General features: G+C 40.7%; 1 protein-coding gene across 1 annotated transcript in view; it reads left to right on the forward strand.

Moving 5' to 3' along the window:
- furinb (furin (paired basic amino acid cleaving enzyme) b) overlaps positions 1-26,242 on the forward strand; it is an 87,810-nt gene that overhangs the window by 44,439 nt on the left and 17,129 nt on the right. The window contains exons 3-7 of the mRNA XM_073472872.1: positions 798-896; positions 8,660-8,755; positions 10,540-10,668; positions 11,605-11,681; positions 24,037-24,125. Of these exons, the coding sequence (XP_073328973.1) occupies positions 798-896; positions 8,660-8,755; positions 10,540-10,668; positions 11,605-11,681; positions 24,037-24,125 (490 nt within the window). The remainder of the gene's footprint in view (positions 1-797; positions 897-8,659; positions 8,756-10,539; positions 10,669-11,604; positions 11,682-24,036; positions 24,126-26,242) is intronic.

Genomic DNA, 26,242 nt, shown 5'->3' on the forward strand with positions numbered 1-26,242 from the left:
CTTAAAAGCCCTTTTATGAGCAGGACGTGTGAAAGAACAATGACAGCGGCATGAGGAATGCTTCAGCCCAGCTCTGAAGGGATTCTACCTCTAATGGATGCGCCTAATCATTTTTCATAGATAGCGTCCATCTGCAGTTTTATAATGGATGTCTTTCTGTCTGTGCACATCTGTCTGCGTGTGTGTGCGCGTGTATTAGTGTGTGTGTGTGTGTGTTTGACATTTTCTCCAGTCTGCAGAGAGCCGTTACTTTACCCCACTTACAGGTTAGCATCTGTTCCTCTGGGTTTTGTTGCTCTGTGGAATAGACGGGCTTGTTTATAATTCTCTCTGAAAAGCTGAAATATGAATCTGAGGTCTGATCAAATCCTTAGTTCAATAGATTTCTCACTCTGAACCGACTTGTGAAAATTTAAACCTCGTTTAAAGAATAATAAGAGACCCATTTTGTTAGGATTCAACGACCACAACTTTCATGTGACTTTTACAGCATGTCTACGGCAAAGACTGTCATGATATGTTACGGGTGTTAAAATAATGGTGGTTGTAGCTTTCATAATGTTACGATGCTCATATTTCCATCAACCAGTGCAGTAACAGATGCTCACTTTGTGCTGAATATGGACAGAAAATGCCAGGCTCCAGTGTCTGTCTGTCTGTTTCAGCTCCTTCCGAAATGAACTCTATCTGCACGTTTGCTCGCGTGTGCACATGAATGCCTTGGTGAGCACGGAGTGTTATCTGGCCGTCCTGTTGCTGCAGGTGAACTCATTGCCTTTCCCTTTGTGTTTGTGCAGGTTTTTGGAGATTATTATCACTTCAGGCATCATGCCGTGGAGAAGAGGGCTTTGTCTGGCCACAGGGGGATGCACATCAAACTGCAAAAAGAACCACAGGTAAGACTGGTGTCAGCTCTCACAGAGCTCATTGCTGCACTCCATGTTGGCAACAAAAGGCCAAAAGACAGATTGGATTACACATCCAGAGTGTGTAAATCGCAAGAGAAGAAAAGGATGCCAGCATCAATGACAGCCTGTCAAACTGTGTATTCTTTTAAGTCCACACCGGTCCTTCCATCTGTCCCCCTGACCCGATCTGCAGTACCATGTAGCTGTAAATGTGCAAATTAAACACAACCCAACAGCTGGGATTGTCTCTGTGTTTGGGTTTGCTTTTTCTCCAGTCTTGTAAAAAATGTTTTTGCACCTAAATGTTAACGAGAGAGGAATATTGGCATGGATCCATAAACAAGAACATTTTCCATCCCTGAATATCATCGTCATTTGGACATCTGGTTCTGAATTTGCACACAGCCCAACCACAAATTTATACCTGGCATACTGTAACTCTTCCAAAATCTCATTTTCTCTGTGGACCAGATGAGTCAGCTTGGAGATGCCAGCATAGTGGAGAGAAAAAGGAAAACCCCGTATTGATTTTATTTCTTAAACTTAGAAAGGATTAAACTCATGTCAAATACGGGGAAACTTGCTTTTTCAGGAAGCAGGTTATTTTTTTCATAGACAGTGATTTTGAAAATAACAGTGGAAGCTAGAAGAGTAGGTGGAGGAGAGCAGAAAGTACTTATTATGTCCAGTTGTACATCAGCCTTCATGCATAACAAGAACCCTTTTCTGTTTTTAGAAAGGTTATTGGGTTTCTTTACTTGATGCAGTTAATGCACTGGCTGGGAACAAAATTGTTGGTGAATTTCTGTTAACATTTTTATACTGATTAAATTCACTCTAAAAACATTACTCTTGAATATTTATTACAACTATCAAAATACAATCCAGCAGTGTACAGATTAAAGCATGTCCTCCTCAGCCACCCCGTCTACGGGGGAAATAATCCTTGAGGAAACAAAAGATATGATCTTGAACAAAAAGGCATTTCATAGTACATAAATATGCTAATAAAATATGGAATTTATAGATTATTACACCGTTGCCTTGTTAAGGCAATAGGAGATTTGCTAACAACGTGTGAGAGCGTGTGTGCGTGCATTTGAAGCAAGGACTATAACAAGGTTAGTATGGTACATTTTTCAAGTCTAAGATTGTCATAACCTTTTGCAAGCTATGTCCATGGATTTAATTGCTTTAATTCACACTAGAGCCACTGAGGGAGGGAATGTTTTTTGTGGGCAAAATGCCACACCAGTCCCAGCAACAAAAGTAGGGACACTCCACAAACTTCACTGTGAATGGTTTTCTCTTCACCTCCACTGTGTGCGGATTCTTAGTGAAGAAAATCTTAAAACCAAATCTGTTTGCGTCCGCAAAATACAGTAACACGAGGGAAAATATGTTCCTTTGTGATTCGAATGAAATCTGCCATACATCGTGTTTATATTGTGATTGACCACAAAAGCAATCATCGTGACTGTATGCTGTCTTGGCTTCACAATGGTGGAACGTGCTCCCCATTGATATGAGGTCAGCGGAGACTGTACACATCTGCCGTTGCAGACTGAAAACTCATCTGTTCAGACCGCATCTTGGCCCATGAAAATGAAAAAAATATTTGTTTCTTAATGTAGCAGTTGGAGCAATGTGAAGCAGTTTAGCTTATTTGAATGTATTTGCATTATTCTTGCAATTTTTAGGTTGTATCCACACAGTTGAATGACTTACAGTAAAGTTGCTTTGGATAAAAGACTCAGCTAAATAAATGTAATGTAATGTAGTTTGATCACTCGAAATCATCACAAAAAAAACCATCAAGCCGCTTTCAAAAGATTTTCCCTATTGATGTCAAAGCCAATTAGCTGTGGTTACACATAGACTTTTTTTCATTCTGATTGAAGATTTCAGGTCAACTGTTTACATCGGATGTGATCTAATATAGTTTGGATTTCTCATGCACTGAAGCATTTAATCGGAGTAGCTTTGTGAAATGTGCAAAAGTCGTCTTCCTCTACCTTTCAGCACCAACCCACTCAGCAGTATCCCTTTGGCACATGATTGAGCAGCTCCCTGCAGATGGATATCTATCATCTTACAGAGCAGCCGTTGCCATTTTTGCATTGCCTACGAGGTCTACAGGTTGTTATTTCTCATTTTCCTACCATGCAGGCATCCAATAATATTCAGTTCTTAAAAATGTTGTATCAAAAACAAACTCTCTGCAGAGGTCAACTTGAGCTTGGAAGTTGCCTTTTTTCGGAAGTGGAGAAATGTTTCATCCCTATTGCATCAAGACTGAGGTCATGCACAAAAAGAGTGCAGCAGGAATACTTTGTTATCAGGTTAAATCGTTTCCATGGTACTGCCCCTCTGCAACGAATATTTTGAAAATCTGATAGAGATGTTTTTATGAATATTAGTCATGGCTACTGATCAGCAAGCTAGTTCAATAACTGTCAACCAAGGCAACATTAGCAGGGAATAGCTACAGTATGTGTGCAAGAGTGCAGTAGGCACCCTCTCTTTCAGTGCTGCTGCCACCTGACGCAGCAACACGCTGCTGCCATGTTCACATTGAAAACAGTGGAAGCAGCAGTGGTAATTGCTGCTATTTAAGAGCATCTTAAAAGGTACCTGACTGGTGCTAAAAGGGGGCATTTAAGAAGTGGGAACAGACTTGGGCCATCTGTAACAAGGCTGGCCTGCCAAGTAGAGCCCAAGGACTCCTCTCTATATTTCCCGAGCCCAACTCAAGCTGGCTGGAGAGGACCAATGTGATCTGACAAGCTCCAACGCCAAAGACATCATTAGTGAGATATGGTGACATTCACTGAGGCCAGTGTCAGGGGTCAGGATAAATGGACGTTAACAAGGGTCTGAGAGCAGATGGGTTCAGAGGTGTCTGCCTGGGAGAAGGGAGAGTATTATGTCACTCAGATGGTTGTAAGATTTGTTTTGAGATATCCAAAATAAACAACAAATCAGATTTAGTATGGGCAGTGACAGAGGCATGGATTTTGTCATTGTTGCCGAGGAGGATTTAATGATGTAGAATACTGGATTTTAGAGTTGTGTGCACTGCCAACTTTTTCCTCACTCGAATCGTGGGTCTAAGGACAGAGGTTGTTGTTCACTGTACGGTTTGTAAAGCCCACTGAGGCAATTTGATTGTGATTTTGGGCTGTATAATTGATGTGATTTGATTTGATTTGGTGGGGGTTATAATGCAGAAAGAACTGTTGGCAGAACCGCAGGACTTGTTAGAAACAGTCAATAGAAAGTTGAAATCCTCCTACAACGTGCCTGGAAAGGAGCAGAATTAATCTGTAAAATGGAAAGTGAGGTTAACTGTGTGGCTAGATTGCCTATTTCCTTTATTCGCTATATGCCATTTGGCAAGTAAGAGAGCATCTTGAACTTAAAATTCGAGCCCTAACAGCAGAGCCGAGGAGATAAAGACGTATCCACTATGAAGACATTTTTGACAGACGACATTCCATCTCACAGGTTCATCTGAGTCAGTAGTTCAAGTTAACACTGTGCTTAAACCCTCAGTTGCTCAGGTCGTCAGGTTTCTAGCTAAGGAGCAACAGTTTGTCCTTAGGTTACTTACACACCCACACAAGCAGAAACGGACCAGATCTAAGGCAAAGCATGACCACTGCCAAAAAACATCACAGCCAAAGTGAGTGGGTTTGTGTTTACGTGTGTTTATTAGTGTGCATTTGTAAATTTGTGTGTGTGCGTGAGACTATCTGATCCCTGGAAAAGGGTAAAGAAGAGGTTCAGTCTCACCTACTTCAAAGAAAACACATTTAAAACGCAGTTAAACATAATGGCTGGATTTGGATTAGTCAGTGCTAAGCTCTGAGCTTGTTACAGTGTTTCCTGTCTGTAATCTGGCCGCTGTCTCTCACATTACCCCTATTGTCCCTTTTCCTCTGCTCGGTGGTGCTAACATGCCGCTTATCACCATCCCCTTTGAATAATCACACAGCGGCAAGATGACATTGGCAGCTGCATAAGCTTTTACCATTATGCTTGTGAGGGTTGTTTGTCATCTCTCCACTCCACACTGCACACCTTCTCTGTGAAGGAAAGAATCGATTTGTTTTGGGGTGGCTGCTGTTGGTTTTGTACAAACCACAGTGAAAGGCAGCTTACTGCATACTGTGTTTCAGAGGGACCTTAGCCTACAATACATCTCTGTCTCTCTCTCCCTCTCTCTCTCTCTCTCTCTCTCTCTCTCTCTCTCTCTCTCCCTCCCCCCCACCCTTCTCTTCTTTTGAAGGCCTTACTATTACAGGATAAGGCTCGCAATGTTCTGTATTTGTCTGACTGTCACCTAAACTCATAAAAATACTAAATCAAGCAGGTCGTCTCTCAATGCTCTCAGACTTCCACACTGTCCACTGATTCCCACTGAGGACGCAAATGTTTAAAATAAGATTTTACCCGAGTGACAGGAGGAAATATTGTATTTGTCGGGGACTATGGGGACTGCCGATTATTTTCAAGATCAATCGATTAACAGTTTAGGCTTTTGCAAGTCGGTTATGTTCTTCACGCGTATCTGTTTGTTTGTTGGTTGGTTGGTCAGCAAAATTGCACAAAAACTACTGAATGGATCTCCATGAAACTTGGATGGATGATGGGTCTTGGCGCAGAATAAACCCCATTAAATTTTTCTTGATGGACAAAAATCAGGTGTATATACTGTAGGTGGCTGGCATCAATGAGTGAGTAAGTCTGTGAGTAAAGTGCACCACTGGGCCTTGAAGACGTATGTACTCTACTGAGATCTGCTGTTCTAGTTTGCAATGAATCTTCTTTTGATCAACGGATGGAAAGTAGCTAGTAAGCTAAATCCGGTACAAAGCATGAAACTTCTCTCATCTCGAGACTAATGTTATTTTGTACATTGTCCCTGATACAAATAAACTTATTAAATCAATATAATAAATAAAATCAACTAATTGATTAATTGACTCACCCTTGGAGCTCTATCCACAAGTTTTGAGCAGTTTAACTTAAGACTGAGGGTGTTTTTCACATTAGGTATGATTGTTTTGTACTGTGCCATACCGAGTATGATTAGTTCTGAGTCTGGGTCCCTGATTTGAAAGCGCCCTTAATGAGAGATTCTTCCCTCTCAGATTGTTTGATTTGGATTATTTTTAGAGGCTTAAAAGGATAAAATTATCCAGTAATTCACAAGGAAAAACATCAAAGATTAAATTAATTTCTTAAAAGCGAACCATGAATATGTGCTTTTCTGCTCTTATATTCTGTTTATCTTCTCACAACCCTTCAAATTAATCTTGTGACCCCTCTGGAGTGCTGTGAGCCCCAGGCTAGAAACACTGATTTACGGTACGAGAACATTAATCGGGATCCAGTCCAAACAAACTACAGTGCCCATGTCCATCATAATGTGCCACAGTGGAATAAGATTTATCAGGCTTTAGATACAAAGACAGTATTTTTTTAACTAAATCAGTTTATTGTTGGTTTGAGGTCTTTCCATGGGATTTGTTGGTTAAAAAAAAATGACTTGCCCTTTAACATTTATTTCTCTGTAACTTTTGGAACACAGATCTATAGATCAAAGCACAGTCTGCCTCTCTCACAGTGCCTCTGATTTTTCAAACAATACCAGCATGGCCTCTCCTTAGTCATCAGACAGGAATAGCCCTCAGGACACTGTGCAAGAGATGGAACAAATAGTTTATTGCTCTAGTGAATTACAGACCTAGACCTTCTTCTTGTCTCATGATTGCTTCTTTGTGTGGTTGTGTTTTGCTACTCTTTCTCTGTCCTTTTCCCTGACCTCAGGGTGGTTATCAAATTGTACCTCTGTGTTCTTATTTAGCACTCCATCTGACTGACTTGGCCTTCAGGAAAATATCAGTAATATCTGTTAGTCTTTTAGAGTAGAAATTCTTGCTGGAGTGTTTGAATGCCTTCTACATTATTCAAATGCATACACAAAATATGCTGTGTAAAAGTGATGTTAAGTAAGCTGTGAGCTGAATGCATTTATGTTAATCATTTGCATTAATATGCTATATGATGATGATCATGCATCAGATGTACTTTTTCTCTAATATTAATTTGGTGTGCAGTGGGCAGCAGTGCAACGAGGTCAGCCATGTGCAATTATAATGTAATGAAATGGGATACATGTTAATTAGTCTAGGGTCACTTGAATAAGGTTAATGACTTCATTCTCTAAGGCAAAGTTTTCAACTAGGTTAGGAGCTTCAACGGACTCTGTAGCTGTGCTGAACACGTTTTCTGCAGCCCACGTGTTTCATAAAAAGTCAAGCAAACACAAAAGCCTCACAACTACGAACGCCTCTGACAGCAACAAGGGGAAAAAGAAAGAACTGACTGAAAAGAAGTGAAATACTTAAATAACAAGCCATACTTCCAGAATCTGCAGGGCATTGTAAAGGAAATTCACACGTTTAGACACGCTTCGCTTGAGTGTTCTTAATAGAAAAGCGAGAACCACTTTAAGCTTTGTCCCCTTCAGCAAAAAATCAGCAATGGATGCATTTATCACTGACAGTAATAATACACAGCAGCATTTGCTTAAACGGCTGCAGAAGATAAGCATCTCTGCTGTAGTTTCACTTCTTCTATACAGCTTCCTCCTACAGTATTAGCTCAGTCCCAGTAGGCAGTTAAATGATTATTTTTTACAATGTTTTGTTTTACAATTACAAGTAAACACATCTTTGTTGCTTTTGGTTTAATTTGAACAAAATGTATTTTTTTATTAAAGCAGTGAGAACTTGATGTGTTTTCAAACCTCACTACTAACAAATCAATTGTTTTCTTTGTTAGTAATGAGTTGCAGACAAGTGTTTCTTATTCTTAGGTTACAGAGTGTGAGCCTGTCTGATTCTGTCTCAAAGCTTAGTTATGCAATGCTAAGTTGTTAGGACACATGGTAAAATGAAATATTTGGCAGTCTGGAGGTGATTGGTGAGGGAGGTCTGCTGACAGTTTGACAGTTGCCACATCGGGAAGCGGCGCTTCTACAATCACCCACAGGTTTGCAGGTGAAACATGACAAAAGCTCAAACAGGATATTGTTTTTATCATCTAGTATTTATGTAGTCTGTGTTTAAATATTTAACCATCGACAAAATCAAATTCTATGCGTGTCCTTATTTATTCTTATTACTGGCAATCATGCGCACAGAGCAGACTACCTGTCATAATAAATCGACAATACAACACAAGCATGAAAATAGAATAGAAAAATCCTTCATCTTAACTGGCAAGTGGACAGACATTAAATGATTTGCTATTGTGCAGCTTTTGGCAAGCTTGTTTGTAACAGTTTGATTTAATTGTTTTCCCAACTTCTGAAACCAAACAGTAAAATGTCAGTTTCTATGTGTGATATTAGCAATTACTGTCACCCACCCTTAGCGGTCTTGTGTGAACCCCTGCAGCCTCTAGGACTTCAAAGGCCCCTACTCCGACATGCTGTACAGTAGCCACTTTCTCTCTGCGTCTCAGGACTGAAATAAATTAGATTTGCTTCACATCTCTGCTTCTCTTTCTCGTTATTACTTTGTGAACACAGCTGGGGCCATGTTTTCCACGTTTACAGTCTGTGGGACACGCCAACACTTTCTGAAATTAGAACATTACTAATGGCACAGAAGCATGTGAGGATAAATGTGTGAACCATGAATTTTCTTTGTGTGTGTGCATCTGTTTGGGCACCCCAGGTCCTGTGGGCGGAGCAGCAAGTGGTGAAAAAAAGGAAGAGGAGGGATGTTTATGAAGACCCAACAGACCCTGATTTCCCCAAGCAGTGGTACCTGGTATGTGGTGGTCTCTTATCTTTATCCATTAGCTTCGACAAATTAGTCTGACATTATGACAAATGCATTAAAAATGTTAAACATTCATTTGTGCACTGTTTCTAAAATGGCAGAATATTTGCAGTAGCATGCTTGTTGTAATATAAACAGTATTACCATCAAAGAAATTCAAGTATTGTAAGTGCTGTCAGTAGAATTTATAATGATTTTTCATCTTTGTATTCCGCACTTTCAATATTGAAGCTACAGAGAAGGTCCCTGTCTGCACTCAGATTTATGAATAACAAAGTATAATAACAAACAACCTTTTTTTGCTATGCAATTATTTCTGATTAAACATTGAAAGTCTCTTCATTCAGCCCTGTCTGAGCAGCACATCACTCAGTATTTCCAGCTCTGCAGGAGCTTGTGAGGTTACCTGACTTAAAGATGTATTCATTATCGAAGTGGCTGAAGTTATTAATTCTCTTATGATCAGTCAGATAAGCATAAATTGAATTGCTGTCGTTTGGACTGACCCTGAAATGCTCACTTACTTCAGCTTCACCGCCGCCAACACAAGGTTTCCTCAGCAAAATGTATCATACATTGCATCCCGGGATGCTGAGTTGAATGTAAAATGAAATGTCAGGGCGGATCGCATACTAAGCTGCGTCACCTGTGAAACGTTGATAGAAAATGGTCCCGGCTCCATGTCTGTTTCGTTATTCACAGCTTTTCCCAGAGATGCTTCAATTTGCCCTAATCTGCCCTTCTTTCCTTTTCTATATGCGCAAAACCTCTGTCACAGCAGCGGATTAATGACAACATTGACTATCCCAGACATAAATCACCAGTGAATAGAAGTTGTGAAACCACCTCTGCCATTCAGCATTAGACCTCTAATCGTCTGAGGACTTAAACCCTTTTTTTTTTCTATTCCACACAGCCCTGACTTGCAAACCAAACAATGATGGTTTAGCTGAAGGTATTGCCAACATTTTGCTTTGGTAATGCAGCTATTTTAGTGTATTTAAAGAGCTTTTCTATTCGTTTATTTGGGTTGGGTTATCACAAATATTTACTTAAAAATGTGTATTGAATGGTGTCTGCACCAGTCCAAAGACTACATCCAGGAATTTAAGCTTACTTAAGTATGCAGGCGTTTTCACAGAGGTTCACATGCAGGAGTGGTGCCCTGTGGAGAAAAATCAGCAGGAAACAGAGGAGGGGGCAGACAAGGTTGTCTGTGATGTTTTTCCCATTCCTCCATCTACCTTATGTGTTTATCTGGAACCATCTCTTTCACCTCCGGCGCTCGCTTGTCTTCAAACTTCTCACAGTACGAATTTTCCATTGTTCAACCAAATCATGTTTAACCACTCTGTATCTCCTATTTGTCTGTCTCCCATTTCTTCTCGACGCTTGCAGCGAGGCAATTCTTTTTCTGTGAGAGAAAGGCAAATGCTCTCACCAAGATCCCTGACCTGCAACAGGTTTTCTCTCTTTATTCTAAAAGCGTAACTTTTGCAGGATGCTCTCATCGGGCAGCCCAGCCTGAGGAAGCAGTGGCGTCAGCGAGCTGATGCATCAAAATTGTATTTTAAGTGTTCGTGAACCACCTCTGATCTTCCCTTTTACGTCTTTTTTATTTTTGTATTGAGCATTTCTGTTTTCCTTTTTATCACTGCGAGTGAAAGGATGAGTTCAGCTGTTCTCAGGGTTATAAACTTTTTTAGAGTTTGCCTGGCAAGCATCAGTCACCAGAGATTGACGACTGAACAACAGTCTTATGTCTCTTCCAGTCCACCCCAACACATCAAGACCTGAATACCAGAGTAGCCTGGGCTCAAGGCTACACAGGAAGAGGTGTAGTGGTGACCATCCTAGACGACGGCATTGAGAAAGACCATCCTGACCTCATCAACAATTATGTAAGTGCAAAGTACCTCCCTATTTGTAAACAACATTGACAGGTAGAAGAAAATAGTACATTTTTAGGGATGGGAGATTATAAAATTTGAGATAAAAACACTCAAGTTGATCTTGGTAGTACATTTACATTATCCTGATAATCGTAAATTGGGATAAAGTAGATTCCAAACTAAAGATGTGTGTCTTATCTGTGATGCAAAAAAACATTTTTTTTTCTTACCAAAACATGATGCCATATGTTTTAGTGAATTTTTAAGGTTTTTTAAGCACATTTTGATGATTATCAGGACAATATCTTCAATCACAATTATTATGGCCAGGATAATGACAACATACATTTTTTACATCGTCCCATAGGGAGAACAATATCTGTAAATTTATTTATTTATTTTCAAACAAAATAAATATTGGTCGCACCCGTACGTTTTTTCTGGTCTATGTCAGACTCTTCATATACAAACCACATCCATGTGACAGAAGTAGCCCCTCTTTAAGGTTACATGGACAGACAGACGGACAGACAGACCGACAGAACTATAGATACTTAGATAGATAGATATTTTACTGTCCCCATGGGGATATTTGTCTTGGACTCAAACCCATTCAACACATATGGGCACACAACACTAGCCGACAGAAGAGCTCCTCATTTTGTCTAGTGTGGGAGTGACCTCCTGTCAGAATTACACCAATCTGTGTGACAGTCACTCTCTCCATGTTTGTCTGTGTTAGCATCATACAAATTTCTACCTAGATCAACAAAGAGTGTGATTTGCTTAACAGAGAAATAAACAATAGAGCATATTATTAAACACAAGATTTTTACTATCATCACACGATACATCGTCAAATCACACAGCCCTACATCAAAGATAATCGAGAACTTTGTTTAAGTGACATGATTAACATTCTGATCTTTTTTATGTCTCTCTTAGGACCCAGAGGCAAGCTATGATGTTAATGATGGAGATGCTGACCCCCAACCAAGATACACACAGCGGAATGAGAACAGGTAACTTGGCGAAAGCAGCAACACAGTGACAAGGAGCGGCTTCAAAGTGAGCTTTAAACTTTATGGAAATTTGGTACAGATTGACAAATCTGGTGGCACCTGATTAATTTCACTATGAAAGTGGGCATGTGCATTCATAAACTGAGAAAGAAATTTGGACTGAGATTTTCTTTTCTATACTGAACTATCCTTGTCAAACCCTTGTCGTTTTTGACACTGTACTATTTTGCTACAAATGTTAGTTGACAGGGCTGACACTGGTGAGAAAACACACTCTATACAGCCTTTGGACCAGTGCTTTTGGCTGAAGCATTTACATTTAGCAACCAATTATTAAAGTTTGAAAGCGCTGGTGCAGTCATTCTGCAAAGTCTTGAAAGATCTTTCTCTTTTTTCCCCTCTTGCTTCAGTACACAATCCAAGCTGCTGTAGCTGTATTTCAAGGTCCAGCCCGTACAGCCTCACAGCCTGTCTGGCACTTATTTGTTGCTAATATAATAGTTGTTTACTTGCCCTCAGTGATTCTTGCTCTTCCCTTCCAGTCTTTGTTGATCGCATTAAAACGCATTTGCCCCAATTTAACGATGGAACACTAAAGCTCCAGCGAGGGCAAATCCAAAAACCTTCACCCTCCTCCCTTCTACAAACACCATGGTTCTCCGCCTTAGTCCAATCCCCCCTGGAGCAGATGAGAAGCTACATCCTGCCTCTGAAATGCACAGCAGGATTTGTCTCAAATCTCTCTTTTCTGGGATGAGTGCCACCATGTCTTTTTGTAGCTGTTTGTTGTTTTGTTTTTGTTCTTTATTTTGGTTTTCAAAGCGCAGCATCCACTTGCAGTTGGTCAGAGGGAGACGCTAAGTAAGCCTAACAAGTTTTCGTGAGATTGTACAGACTACTGTGCGAGAGTAGAATTATCTCTGCGAGGTTGTTCTGATTTAAACTTTCACGTTGTTTATCTCTCTAAGCTGCCTCTGTTGCACAGGTAGCCTTTGTTTTTTTTGTCCTCATCTGAAATGTGATCTTTTCATCTACAGCATTTACTCATCTTGAAAGAGGCTAGCGTCAGCAGGTTTTTGAGTGGAAGCCTTGTTTCTTGTCCTTGCCGACAGCTCGAGCAGCCATGCAGATCGACCCCAGCCCTCTCTGTCGGTATAAAGTAGAACCCACTCAGTCCTGCTGATGGAACAAAGCACCACTGGAGGGGATTACTCCCTGCCTCTGGTTCACTTCAGCTCCCCAACTGCACCATGCTATTACTTCAGAAATACACTCATAATAAAAACAAAGAGTGCATAGATTTGCTCTTGCACACACACTCTTCTACCCGTGTCAGAGGAATTGCTGAAGCAATTATCTTGGATTGGATCAATTTATTGGCAGAGAATGAAAAGCAAGGGCGTGTCTCAGTGTGTACAGCGTGGAAGCTGCGGTGTTTGGCGTGGACAAATTATATCCAATGAGTCATGTAAATCACCACAGAGTAGTACTGGCCGACAGTGAGTAATGCTCCCAACCCCCTCACAATGAGATTATATGAATAAATTCATTGGACAACAAAAAGCAAAGAAGAGTGGGAGGCGGGTATTTTCCATATCCATGAAGGCCAGTTCATTTGTACTGATGACATGCAAGGCTGATTTTTGAATTCTCATCTCTGGCTTTTTCCATTGAGATGCTCTGTCCTATTAAGTTGGCAGCTCTGGCAGATGATTGTTAAAGTGGGTGCAGGCAAAGTTGAAGGCTGGTTGAAGTCTGGCCAAGCAGGTAATCCATTTGTGCTTCATCATGACACTGCTTGTCTTTTTTTCCTCCATTTTCCTCCACTTTTCCTCCATTATGTTGCTGCGTTACGGATGCAGAGGGTAAGGCTAAAGCAGAGGACGTCAGGAATGATTTCATCTACTGTCTACAGCCTGTCAGTAGAGCAGAACCTTCTATCTGCGAGTTTCCTGGCGAGGTCACCGGGGAGACGATTATTGGTGATATTTCCACTGCTTGCTGCAACTAGTGTAAATTGCTGATCACGTTGCTAAATTACTTGTTTATTGGCCATACACAAGCCTGTGGACAATTTGTTTAAAGCTTCTGTACAAGATGTTGTCGTTTTAGATTAACAACCTGTCCGTTTTGCAGTTAGCAATCATCAGATTCCTCCAATTCCTCATCTCTTTGCCTCTCCACTCAGCCTACAGACAGCAACAGTAGCTAACAGACGGAGTCCGCCGACATAAACTAACAACCCGCTTCAAGCACAACACTTAAGTGCCACAGAGTCCCGTGAGTGAATGATACGCCATACAAATCACTCTATGAAGGAGGTTTAGCGCCTTATTAACGCTGGTTTCAGTTTCCTGCCGTAAGTCGCTTCCATAATTCGCACAAGGTATCATGGAGACCAGAATTTTTGCGTATGTCAAACAAAGAGTTAATTAACCAATTTTGTTGGCTTTAATTACTGCTTGCTCAGAATCATTCATTTGGACACTAATTTGGCATTTTATGTAGTAATTTCTGTTTTTCACACACTGCCCTCTCTTCTACAGATGTATTCAGCCACACGCACACTGTCTCTGTCCATCTAAAAGTCCCTGTAGAGAGAGCCAGTAGCTCCTGTGGGGAAATTTTCACAGCTATCCATTAATTGAGACCCACATGCCTCGATTGTGCAGAGACTGCCTATATTAGAAAATGATTGGCATGGTTCATAGTCCTGTGTGTCCTTCAGTCCAAACTAAGCCATCAGCGTCTGGGTACGAAAAGTGACGTGAACTCGAGGCTAATGAGATGAAGGAAGAGGTGTGGTTGGCTAATCTTGATGATGGCACCAAGAGAAGTGTTTGTAGCCTTCTTCCGCCCTATCAAATTACTTTGTCCTTGGTGGCTCGTGGCTATTTGTTTCTCTGACCATGAAAGTGCTCCTTCAGCAGTAATGCACTGGATAGGAAAAATGGGTAATGCACCTGCACCAGTCGCTGCAGGTGACACGCATCTTAAGCTTAGTTTCATTATACTCTTAATTTCTTATGACATCAGTCAAGGTCGGGCAGGCGTCTCCAGTGATAGATAGTCGGGGAGAGCCTTGCAGTTATTAACAGGTGAAGTATTTGATGACTTTTAGTAGGGTCATTTTTTATTTAATCCTATGAAATGTTATTGAAAGGGGTTTTTTTTATGAATTATTAAATGTATAAGTAAGGTTCTGATGTTCTGACCTATTTCTGAAATGTGAAACTTTCATGAATTAAACATAAAAATCTCATAACATTAATTACTAGTTATTTGAAAGTTTAAAAGATCTTTATCCCTCTTCAGTGATTTCCTAGAGATTAGATATTAATTAATGATTTATCCTCTTACAAAATCCAACAATATTGTTCAAATCTGACAGGTTACTGACTCTGGAGGGTAAATGTGTCTGTGAACGGCATTTCAAATGTGTCGCTGTGGAATAGTTTTTGTACTTCGTCGGAAGAAAAGAAATCTCAATCCAATTAAATTCAGGCCACAACTTCAGAAAGAGGGAAAACGGCAACACGGTTAAATACTGTCTGTGGGCACTGTGCCTCTGGCCAAATGCTGCCAGACAAGTGGCTTCTAAGCCCTGAAACGTTCTCTATTTAAGAATGTGAATGCAAATCAGAAAACTCATCCCGCCTGCTGTAAACACTCTGCATGCATATCCAAGTCTGTATTGAAGTAACGAACCTGAGTCATCAAGGGGCCGATAAAGGACTAGTCAGACTGGAGCAGAGCACAAATCAAAGAAGACAGCTTCCTCCCGCGTCATCTGCTTTAGCACCTCTGTTCCAGTGTTTGACACAGCAGGTCACACCTGCACTGCGTTCACTTTCCTGATGATACATTTTAGAAGACAACATTGTGCAGAATTGACAGTCCCTCGAGCATCCGCGTTCATGCCCTTTATAGTAAGTTTGTATTTTCCTCACAGTGGTTTAAGGAGCATAAAGACATTTTAAAACTTAAGTAATTGCAGTACTTGTGTGGCTAAATGTGCCAATAGTATCTCAATTTAGTAATAACTAAAAAGTTAAATTACTAAAGTAAAAAAGGTAACTTGTGTAAGCCCTGTTGCGAGACTTTATTTTTTCATTCTGAGGCTGATGCTTGACAGTTTCTACATAAGTTTCCTTCGACTCTTAAGTTGACTGCTGGCATAGAGAAAAGGGTAGGAAACCTGCACACTACATGTGTTTTCTCTATTTATTTTGGCCATCACATGAGGCAGATAAATGCCCTCCACTGTTTACACTGAGTTTATATATTAGTGTTTACAGAGCTGCCACCCTTTGTCAAGTCTGAATAATGTAATTCTGCTTCCTCTCGTCTTGTTTACTCTGCCGGGGACGGCGTGTTTATTTTTCAGACAGCCAGGCAGACATTTTCGGAGGTGATTTTGGCAGGGACCTCACTCTTAAACTCAATTCCTCAGGCTTTCTGTCGGCTTTCCCGCTGTTATTTTTGCCAGAGAAAATGATCAATAGCTGCTTTATTTCTGAAAATGTTCAATGAGGATATAGCTCATGGTGATTGGAAGTGGCAGTCCTAAGCCAAACCCAATTTTAACGAGACATTGCCAATCACCCGGAGCCAATCGATATTTCCCTGCTGTGTTGAATATGATGCGAAGACATGCTAGGCGAAGTTGAGCTTTTTTTTTTCTTTTTCTTTTTCCATTAAGTTACATTGATTGCTTTCAAGCCATTAGAAATAAATTAAAAGTGCTTTATTGTTTGACAGACTTAATCAATCTGTTTTCAGTAACCCACTCTGAGTCGCAGTGCATCGCCTTGTTCTCATTTATGTCCTTTTCAGATAACTTATCATTCTGCAATGGTCATTTTAACCACAATAGCCCCATTAAAAGAGTTTATTTCCTCTCCCACCAAAGGGCTCCATATAGCAGAGTGATAATAAATTTTACTCAGGGAGTAGCACAGCTGTTACTGGCCTCCTTCATTTGTGGAGTTAGATTCTTTCCCTTCATATCAGCCTGACTTTCTTCCCACATAAGGTCATACAAGTCAAATGAATCAGAGACTCTAAACTGCCTTTAGGTATGAATGGTCATGACGGATGATGGACTTTCTGTTTCCAAAGTTTCTGCCTTCTGCTTACTGTATTGTGAAAAAAAGTCCCAACTGTATGTGTTTTTTTTCTCAAACCCGTGACATTCAAGTCTGGAATGGAATTTGAAGCAAACTCATCTGATCATCTTCTCAACAAAGCCGCAGACAGCGCCTCTGTGTTCGGCCACACAATGAGGAGATCTCCACTTCACACTGCTATGTAACCATTTGAACAGTCCTGCCTGAGGCCAGAGCTGAGATGAGCTGAGCCGAGCAGAGCAGAGCAGAAAATAGCCTAATCCTTTTGGCAGCTCCGATGAACGGACCCTATTCAGTCCCTCTGAAAACAGATAGAAACCAACAAAGCAACACCAACAGACTGATCCTAGAGTCAAGCCATGCATGGGTTACACATCAGTCACACTTGGTGATGCATATTTCAACACAAATACTGTATACAGCATAACACAGACACAAGTGCATGGGTGTGTATGTGTGGTTACATTTGCATACCATCTGTGAACATAAATGCTTGAGTACATGTCTTCCTGTTTCAAGCGCTGTATGAGAAGGTGCAGTGCCATTTAAGCATGGAGAAATTATGTTTTTCTTTCTCATCTGTAAGTAATGCAGACACATTAAGTTCAGTTTACTAGTCACAAAGAGTACTACTCAGCCTGTTCAAACATTGTATAATGTCTTTGTGGCCCTGGAGGAGAACTTCTGATGATGTCACCAGGTTTATCTCGGGTCGGACTTAAAACTTAAGATTTTAGAGCTTTGGAGTTTTAAACTAGAGGTGCAGCGTTTAAAAGAAGTGGGCATTTATGAGGTGGGGAGAGTCTGTATTGATATTATATAGCCCAAAATCACAATCACATTGCCTCAGTGGGCTTTACAATCTGTACAGTGCAATTGCATTATGGGAAATGTAGTAATCCAGCATTTTTGGCATGTGACCCAGTCTCACTTAGTCAGGATATGTCTGCCTTAGCTGTGTGATATTGAGTATTATTTTGTGTTACCTTACTCTTGTGAGTCTCTTAACTTTATTAATGAGCAATACTACATTTCTGGAAAACGCCTTTACAGTGGATAGATTTACGTTTTGTATGTAGCTACACTGAGAGCTCCTCAGAAACGTTACTACATGCCAGGGCTACAAAGACACTATGTGGAGACAAGTTTCCAATAACAGTAGAGATTGTGTAATATAAAGAGAAAGGAGAGTTATTAGCTCCTTTTCAGAAAGACAGCTTCTTGTCACAGTGAATGAAAGAATGTAATCACTAAGACTGCTGGGAATTCGTCTTATATTCACTAATTAGACGAGGCGAACCCTGCTGCCATCACAAAGTAAATGAAAGAATGTAAACACAGCGAGAAGTGTGAAGAGTGTAATTAAACCACGACACAGCCTGGCCAAATACAATGCGTCTGTCTAGTGCTGCCATGGTGACAGGAAGACATGAAAACTGGTCATAAAAGTAATAAAAAACTCAAAAGCCAGATAAATAAATCCTTCCAGTCAAAATATGCAGTGATTTTTTTTTTATTGCATAGTTACCGTTGCCTATTCTAGATGTAAGATGTAAGATGTAATTAGTACGGTTAAGAGTCAACTGACTTTAAGATTAGACAACAAAAAAGAGTCACCTACAATAAGATGATATGGTATAGGGTATATAAATGCTCTGTGTGTGTCAGACTGCACTGCACAGTGTGATGAGTGTGGATGGTTTGTGGTAACATTGCTTAATGTCCAGCGAGATTATGGGGGTGACATGTCTACGTTCTCCAGTGAATGAATGGCAGGGCAGCGACTTGACCAAACACGGTGCCTTGTCCTGAGGAGGCGAGATAAAAGCATTACCTCACTCGTCCCTTTGCTTCTTCTGATAAGATAAGAGAGGTCACATTGACTGCATGAATAGAGCAGCTCCAGTTCAGCAGCCTTTTATCTAAGCTTTGCATACGCTTTGTTGGGTCTTTTCTCCACGGCTCGTCTGCATTTAGCTTTTGCCATCCTCCTGCTCACACTAATGATTTATTTACTGTCATTGTCTGGCTCCGACATGAAGCCACACTATTTTTAAAGCCCGCTGTTTTGCGACGTCTGTCTTATAAACTTTCAACTTTTCAAACAACACACTTAGGCCTGACCCTGCGAGTCGCTGTGTGTGACACCTCTTCCAATCTATTTTAAATGGATGTGGAATGGAGGCATTCAGTAAAGTGTCTCGGAAATCATTTAATTTCATGGACATTTGACAGATAAATGTGTGGCTTCATCTCAAACCCTTTTGTCCGCTCTGGCACATCCTAGCCTCCCTGGATATATTAAGCTGTCTGGCTGTTTTAGCGAAATTCAGTCCAGGCCACTCAGACATTCACACACACATGCATGTGCACATGCAGATAGTATTCAAAACAGCTGCATCTTGGTGTGTATGGCCTCTATAAATGTCTTCCCAGGCATCTGGCTTCATGCTCCCTCTGCCCATCCTGGCTGAATCCTCTGCCTGGCATCGCATCTGTGGCCACGGCTCCTTGGTCTGAGGATATGTGCTGTCTGGAGCACAAAAGCCTGTTTTACGATGCTGTGCACAAAACAATAACTGTGCGAGCAGATAGTTGCAGCCAAAGGCGTAGTATTAATAGTCATGGACTTTCATTTGTGTTTCAAAAACAAGGCAACTATTTTTTTTCAGGTTAAGTTGTGATTTTTGTTTTGAGTCACAGCATCGCTAATCAGAAAGAAACAAATAAGAGAGTTCAGTTTATTTTTCCAGCCACAAATTCAAAGCATGTTTGTTCCAAAAGGCATAGCTGTGAGGCAAGCTTCTCTTTTATTTGTTTGTTTTTAAACTAAAGTCATTGACAGTTAACGCTGCGATTTCCTGTGCAATTCAACTGCAAATTTCTATACATAGTGCAAGCATGCATTTCTTTGTTCCAAGCCATCTGGCTGGCCCTGGTGCTGACTATATGTGTTTTTGGCCTGTGCGGATGGTTGCAAGCTCTCTGGCCTGAGTATTAAAGGAGACTGAAGGAATATGTTCACATCATGAATTAGGGTTTCCTCTGTGTTTGCTCAGTAGTGTTCCACTGCAAGGAAATTAACAGCTCTGGATGAGAAAATTAGTCATATAAATTGTTTTAAAATGTAGCTAGACTTCAAACTAAAGCAAACAAGTGCAAGCACTGGATCCCAATACATTAAAACAGAGGCTGGTGCGCAGCATTGACCCTCTGCTACACTAAATTACAGAAGAAGCACTTAGTGTCTTGTAAGTCTTCAAATAGAGTTCATCAGTGCTTGTTTTTATGTTTTAATCAGGTACATTAAAATATAAAAATGCAGTAGGTGAAATTGTTTCCTGAGCAGCACTGGTAATGAGGGTAAGAATATGAGTTAGATGCCAGTCACTCGCAGAAAGGCTAGGGGTCCTACAGCTATGTTTGTTTTTCCGCTTGAAACGACTGACAGTTACCATTCAGCACCCACTCTGCTGTGTTTCGCCACATAATAACGTGATTGATATGTGTGGACGAGCTTGTAGAGCCATTCTCTCAGACACAGTCAGGAGCGCAATGGTGGCCTAAAATGTAATAAGTGGGCCAGTCTGTTCCTCCGCGCTGATTAAACAATACATACTCACTAAAAGGTGTGCTCAACACTTAGTATACTATGCTACTGAGTATCAAAGACATACTCAGGTATTTTACTTAAGTAAAAGAAGCAATAACACAGTGTAGAATACTACAAGTAAAAGTCCTGCATTCAAAATCTTAGTCAAGTAAAATATGTATGTACTCAATATGCAGAATGACCCATTTCAGGATAATGTATCACTGGATTATAAATACTGATGCATGTATATGTCACTTTAATGTTGCAGCTGGCAAAGTTGGCTCTGATTCCAATGTATTTATATACAGCGGGGCAGCTTCATCTATAATAATACTAGTTTATTTATATTTTGTCATAATCATCTGAATATACAAAGTAACTAGTAACTATAGCTGTCAGATAAATGCAGTAGAGCCAGATTAATACTCGATTTCTGAGGCTGATGCTTTACCAATATTCAGCTTCAATATATTGGATATATTATATAAAATGCAGTGGGGTAAAAAGTACAATTAAGCCTCCAAAATGTAGTGTATTTGAGTATAAAGTTGCCTAAAATTTGAATAATCAAGTAAAGTACAAGCACCTCAAAGGTGTACTGTATTTGAGTAATTCACATTTGAGTAGCTCACTGTCGTGTGGGATCAGGAGGCCTACAAGCATAAGAAATTACACTATGCAGAGCTGGCAGCAGACGTAAAACAGCAAGGCTGGAGTACCAAAGTCTGTCCGATACAAGTGGGAAGCAGAGGATTTGTGGCTTCTTCTCCCATCGGACTGCTAAAGGACCTAGAAATCCATGGCGTGGCTCTGCAGCACACCATTAAATCGGTCTCAGAGGCAGGTGGAATAAGCAGCCAGTGCCTATGATTCAAGCACAAAAATCTTTGCTGGGCTCTAAGAACATCATCTTAACATCAATAGATCAGGAAAACAGAGTGGGGGGTGGTTCTGGGATGCCCGATTTCACCGTTGAGCCCTCCAGAGATGTAGTCGGCTAATCAACTAAACATTTAAGATGGAGGGTGCCCACTTGAGAACACCCACCTGTCAACCGTCTACCACTCTCAAAAACAAGTTGTTTACCACCTGTTGGCACGAGGGATTGTTTTAACATCAGGTCCTGTGTTTTTGATTCTTTAGATTCGACCTATGGTATCTGGAATCTGAATAACTGAGACTCAAGACTACGCCTCGGGCTTTTTCATAGACTAGATGTCGCTTTAATGATCAGATAAAGGGACTGATTTGTGTGTGTGAATTGAAAGGATTCTCTAACTCTTGTTAGTCCATTATTATGTTTGAAGCTGCAGTATTTCATAAAAACTGCTGCTGCTTTGTGACACTACAAAAAAAAATGGGCTCCCACATAATAAGTCTCAATTTAACCCACGAGTACAGAAACTGTTCTAGAGGGAGCCATCAAGTCTTCATTGCCTGCTGCCATTTGTACGCTATGAAAAAAGTTAGTTAGCAGTAAAACAATGTAGTTTAGCCTCCTGATAGCAATGACAACATTTTAATTGCATTTGTGATGTATTGCACCCTGCCATATGTTGTGCCAAGGTCCTAGTATAAGGGCATATCAGTCAGTGACAAAAACACCTTGTCAGGCCAGTTGATTACTTGTTTAAAAATCACTTTAACGCTTGTAGTTGTTGACAGCCCGGGTCATGTAATAAATGATTTGTCAGGAAGCTAGATTCAACGGCAAGATTGTCTTCCTTTTTTTTCCCAAAACATCCTTTTTTTCGCTCTGTGTTTCATTCTTTGAATCCTGAGATTGTGTAAAAAGGGAGAGAGAAAGAGAAGAAGAATTAGGAAGAAGACAGCAGTGATCCTCTGCTAAAACGTTTTAGAGTGAGAATTAGCAGGTGGCTAATATATCATGGAGCTACACAGAGTCTAATCAGGATCCCAGCTGGAGGCGTAGCCGTGCTCTGACCCTGTGAAACGACTTTGTCCTCTGCCTCATCACCAGGGAGGTTGGGAGATCAAACAGGAAGTCATTTTTGGCGTTTCCAAAACAATACTCTGGATCTAATTAGCTTTGTTCCGATAACATTCACACAAACGGGTGTGACACTGTACACCTCCTAATCAGATTTCTGCTCTGTAATCAGAAGACAATCTTAATGACCTGTGTTAAATGCCTCTCTATTCATTCACAGTCGGATCACACCGGTTCAGAAGGCATTGAAACAAATGTAATCCAGTTCACAACTGGATCTTTATTTACCTGGAGTGATGCAGAAGCTGCAACGGTTTCAATTTAGACTTTTCATCGTCTTTTATACGACTGGATCTGTAGTTGATGAAGCACTTTTTGTGGGTCGGAGACAGTGAAGTCTTCGTGTATTTGACATCCAGACATCACTCAGTGGGGAACCTGTCTGTTCTCTGAAACTCAAGACTGGTTGAACGTATTAATGAGGTACTCGGTGAATAATTCATGTACATCGATAACATCTCATATCTCATTTGGATGGCCTGCGGCCGGTGAGTGTCAAGGTAAAGTTGATTTTAGACAGGTCTTTGTATTTGTCCTCAGGTTTCACTTCAGTTATTTTTGATTGGAAGAGCGTGTATCCTGTATCCCTGTAGTCTGTACAACAGAGGATTTCTGAACAGAAATGATTTCCAATATTTTTTCTCAGAAAAACGAGTAGAGGTGAAAAGAAGGGAGCCCTCTGAAGCAGCTGTTAAAAGGAAGACAAGACTTTTCACATGCAGTGACATATATGTATTATTATATTGAACATTCGTCGCAAGCAGCAGAATGTTTTTAGAGAAACGCTGTTTAACTATGAGTATTTCTCTGAAACATGGAACATTCATGACAAAACTCCTTTATTATGATTTATTGAGAATTTAACACTCAAACTCAGAAAATCTGTGACTGTGTGGGTGTGTTTGGTCAGATTTGATTGATTGACAGTGCTGGCAGCAGAAGCGAACAAACCCCACAACTGTCATTAGATTTTGATCCAAATGTTACTAAACTCTGATTGGTGCACAGAAGTATGTATCATCACCTTTTTTTTCTAACTGTCAAACTGTATACAGTCACAATATAACTAGAGCTATAAGACAAAGACACAAATATGGAGAGCTCTTATGTGAAACTGTTCAGACTTTGGCAGAATCTAGCGTGTTATTGGAGGACATCATCACTCAGCTTGAAAGACTGATTAAGAAAATGTGATTTCATTTCTTTAAAGATTAACATTTTTGTCATTTAATCTATTTCAATCAATTCAGTTTCACTTCACTCGACGCTCTCTAATGCTCCACATATTTCTTTTTACAACTGACTGTGCTTGTTGCTTATTGTGCATTTTATCTTATTATAATTGCACTTCATGTTCACAATGAAGGTCGCCGCTCTCTGTCTCGTTATAAGTAAGTCTTGAATTTCAAAGGCATGTCTTGCTTTCTTGCACTTGTAAAAGGGCCATCAGCTTTTTTTAGTTTTGTTTGACTGTGGTGTATATTTAGCCACACTTAGCGACAGTATTGTTTAAAAGCTGAGCTCAGTTCTAGGTGTAACAAATCTGATGCCCCAGCTTCATGTGAGAAACTTTTCTCTCCTTTGTGACGTTTGTGTCTCCGACTCTTTTTCTCTCCGCAGACATGGAACTCGGTGTGCAGGAGAAGTTGCAGCCGCAGCCAACAACGGCGTGTGTGGTGTAGGTGTGGCCTATAATGCTAAAATTGGAGGTGAGTGAAGCATCCCGCTGGGATTTTTTAATTGGGAACAGTGTTTTAATTAGAAATAAAATGAGTTTGGTATTATTTTAATTAGAAATAATATGCACCATAATATTCACATTTAAATTAATTAACAGAGAATTGGATTTCTTTCAGCGAGGCTCTATTAAGTCTGAGACCTGAATCAAAATCAGAGCTGTAGTCGACTTCACGTTTTATGATAATAGCTGACATCCGTGATGTGTTTTTTTTTTCGGACCATTGACTCTTTTACCGACTGATTGATTCCCCATTCTTCGGATGCACAAGTGCAAGTGTGCTGCAGTGATAGGAAAGAGCACACAGTGGATTGTCCTTGACCTATTGCCACTGAGAACAGCTTTTGATCATTTTCTTCAAGGTGTTTGTCTGTGGAAATGAGATGGATCCCAGCCTCATTAGGACTGATGAGTGCTCATGAAACAAATTAAAGTGTCTGTCTCATGACTCCCATATTTTAATCTGACTTTTTGAATTCAAACCAACACATATTAAAGCTCAGCCCACCTTTATTTGGCACTTCTTGGCACTAAAACTCCTGTCTGTCTTCTACCAATTAGATAGAGAGCAAGGTACATTTTAAGTGTTTTATTGAGTCCTTTGTGTTCAGTTCTATGTTAATGCCAAGAAAACTGACACAATACAATGGACCTCTTTTCACACGCTTGTGTAAATCATCTGCCTTAAAAGCTGGTCAGAATAACACTCTTAGGTCAGGCTCTTGTTTAAAAAGTAATAAAGCTGTCAGCATGTCCAAAAATGCATTAAGAAAGAAGATACTCAGAGAGGTTTGATTAAATTAAACCTGCGATCACAAATTAAGTCTGAAAGGATGTTTTTTCTGCATTTGATGAAGTATTCCAAGGAGGCTTTTAGTAACTTTTGTCACCAAACAATCTGTCAATGACATGACGGCAGCCAACAAGACTCAGCGGAGCCCATGCAGCCCTGAGCAGTCCCGTTCACAGATGTTACTCATAACTCTCCTCCTTACTCTTCATTACCATTCATCCCCAGACGGAGCCGCGCATCGGCTGTTCTCGTAAATTACTCCTCCGTGAATCTGTTCACGTCACCAGGGTCAGCGGATTGTTTATAAACATCTGTGATTTGCTCCCAAACACCAATGGTGTGTGTGAGACGCACAAAAGGGGGATTCCTTACTGAGCAATGATTACTGATTAGTGTGTAAAGCCTGTAATTGACCCTGCTTGGCTCACTTGGTGTTTCCTTCCACCTCCTATACATGATTTCCCCCCCACACACACAGTCATAGCTGCTTTCCTACCTGAACCCTCTGACTCATTGGAGCTGCAGGGAACTCGCACAGCGGTGACTTAATAAGGAATAGCCAAGCAGCAGGAAGTTGATTAGAAGGGTTACGACAGTTATTATCATTACTGCTGCAAAACAGCCCATGCATAGTGATCACCCAGCAAACATTGTGCTTTATGTTCCATGTTTAGCTCAGGGAAGTTATTCTTTTTAAGGCCACTCAGTATTGAAACTTGTGTTACGGCGAAACGCGCCACGCCAACAGAGTAATTACTGCTTTGGCTCCATCCCTACTGGCATGCGTTTGTGGCTGCGGGGCCAGGCAGGTTGTCTAGAATGGATTATTGAAGTCTTAATGTGGACACCATCAGTCGTTGCGTTGCCTGTGAGGTCCGGGGGTCCTCTCTCCAGTAATGGGCCTTATTTGAGGGCGGTTTATTTCACGCCTCTCTACAGCCATTAATGTTCGGATGAGTGATCTGAGGCTGCTCACTTCAAAGGCACAGACAGGGTTGCGTTCAGGTATGATGAAAGGTGACATTTGGTGCTCCCCTGTGGACACGCCACGTCTGTTGAAGGCCCTGTAAGCCCCTTGCTCATCTGTATCTGTGTGAGGGTGTATGTGTGGCTTTCTATCTTCTGCAGTCTGTTAGATTTGTCTACTTATCCTTCCTGTGGGCACAGTCGGGTCAGGAAGCAGCCTTCCCTTGGTTTAATAGCCAGCTTGGTTTATGTTTACGTGACAGTAAAATGGTGTAGAACCAGTCGGAGCAGCATCTGCAGGTGACGCTTTGTGTGCTTGCTCATTAAAA

The sequence above is a fragment of the Pagrus major genome, chromosome 8 (assembly GCF_040436345.1).
Source record: "Pagrus major chromosome 8, Pma_NU_1.0".
NCBI lineage: Eukaryota > Metazoa > Chordata > Actinopteri > Spariformes > Sparidae > Pagrus > Pagrus major.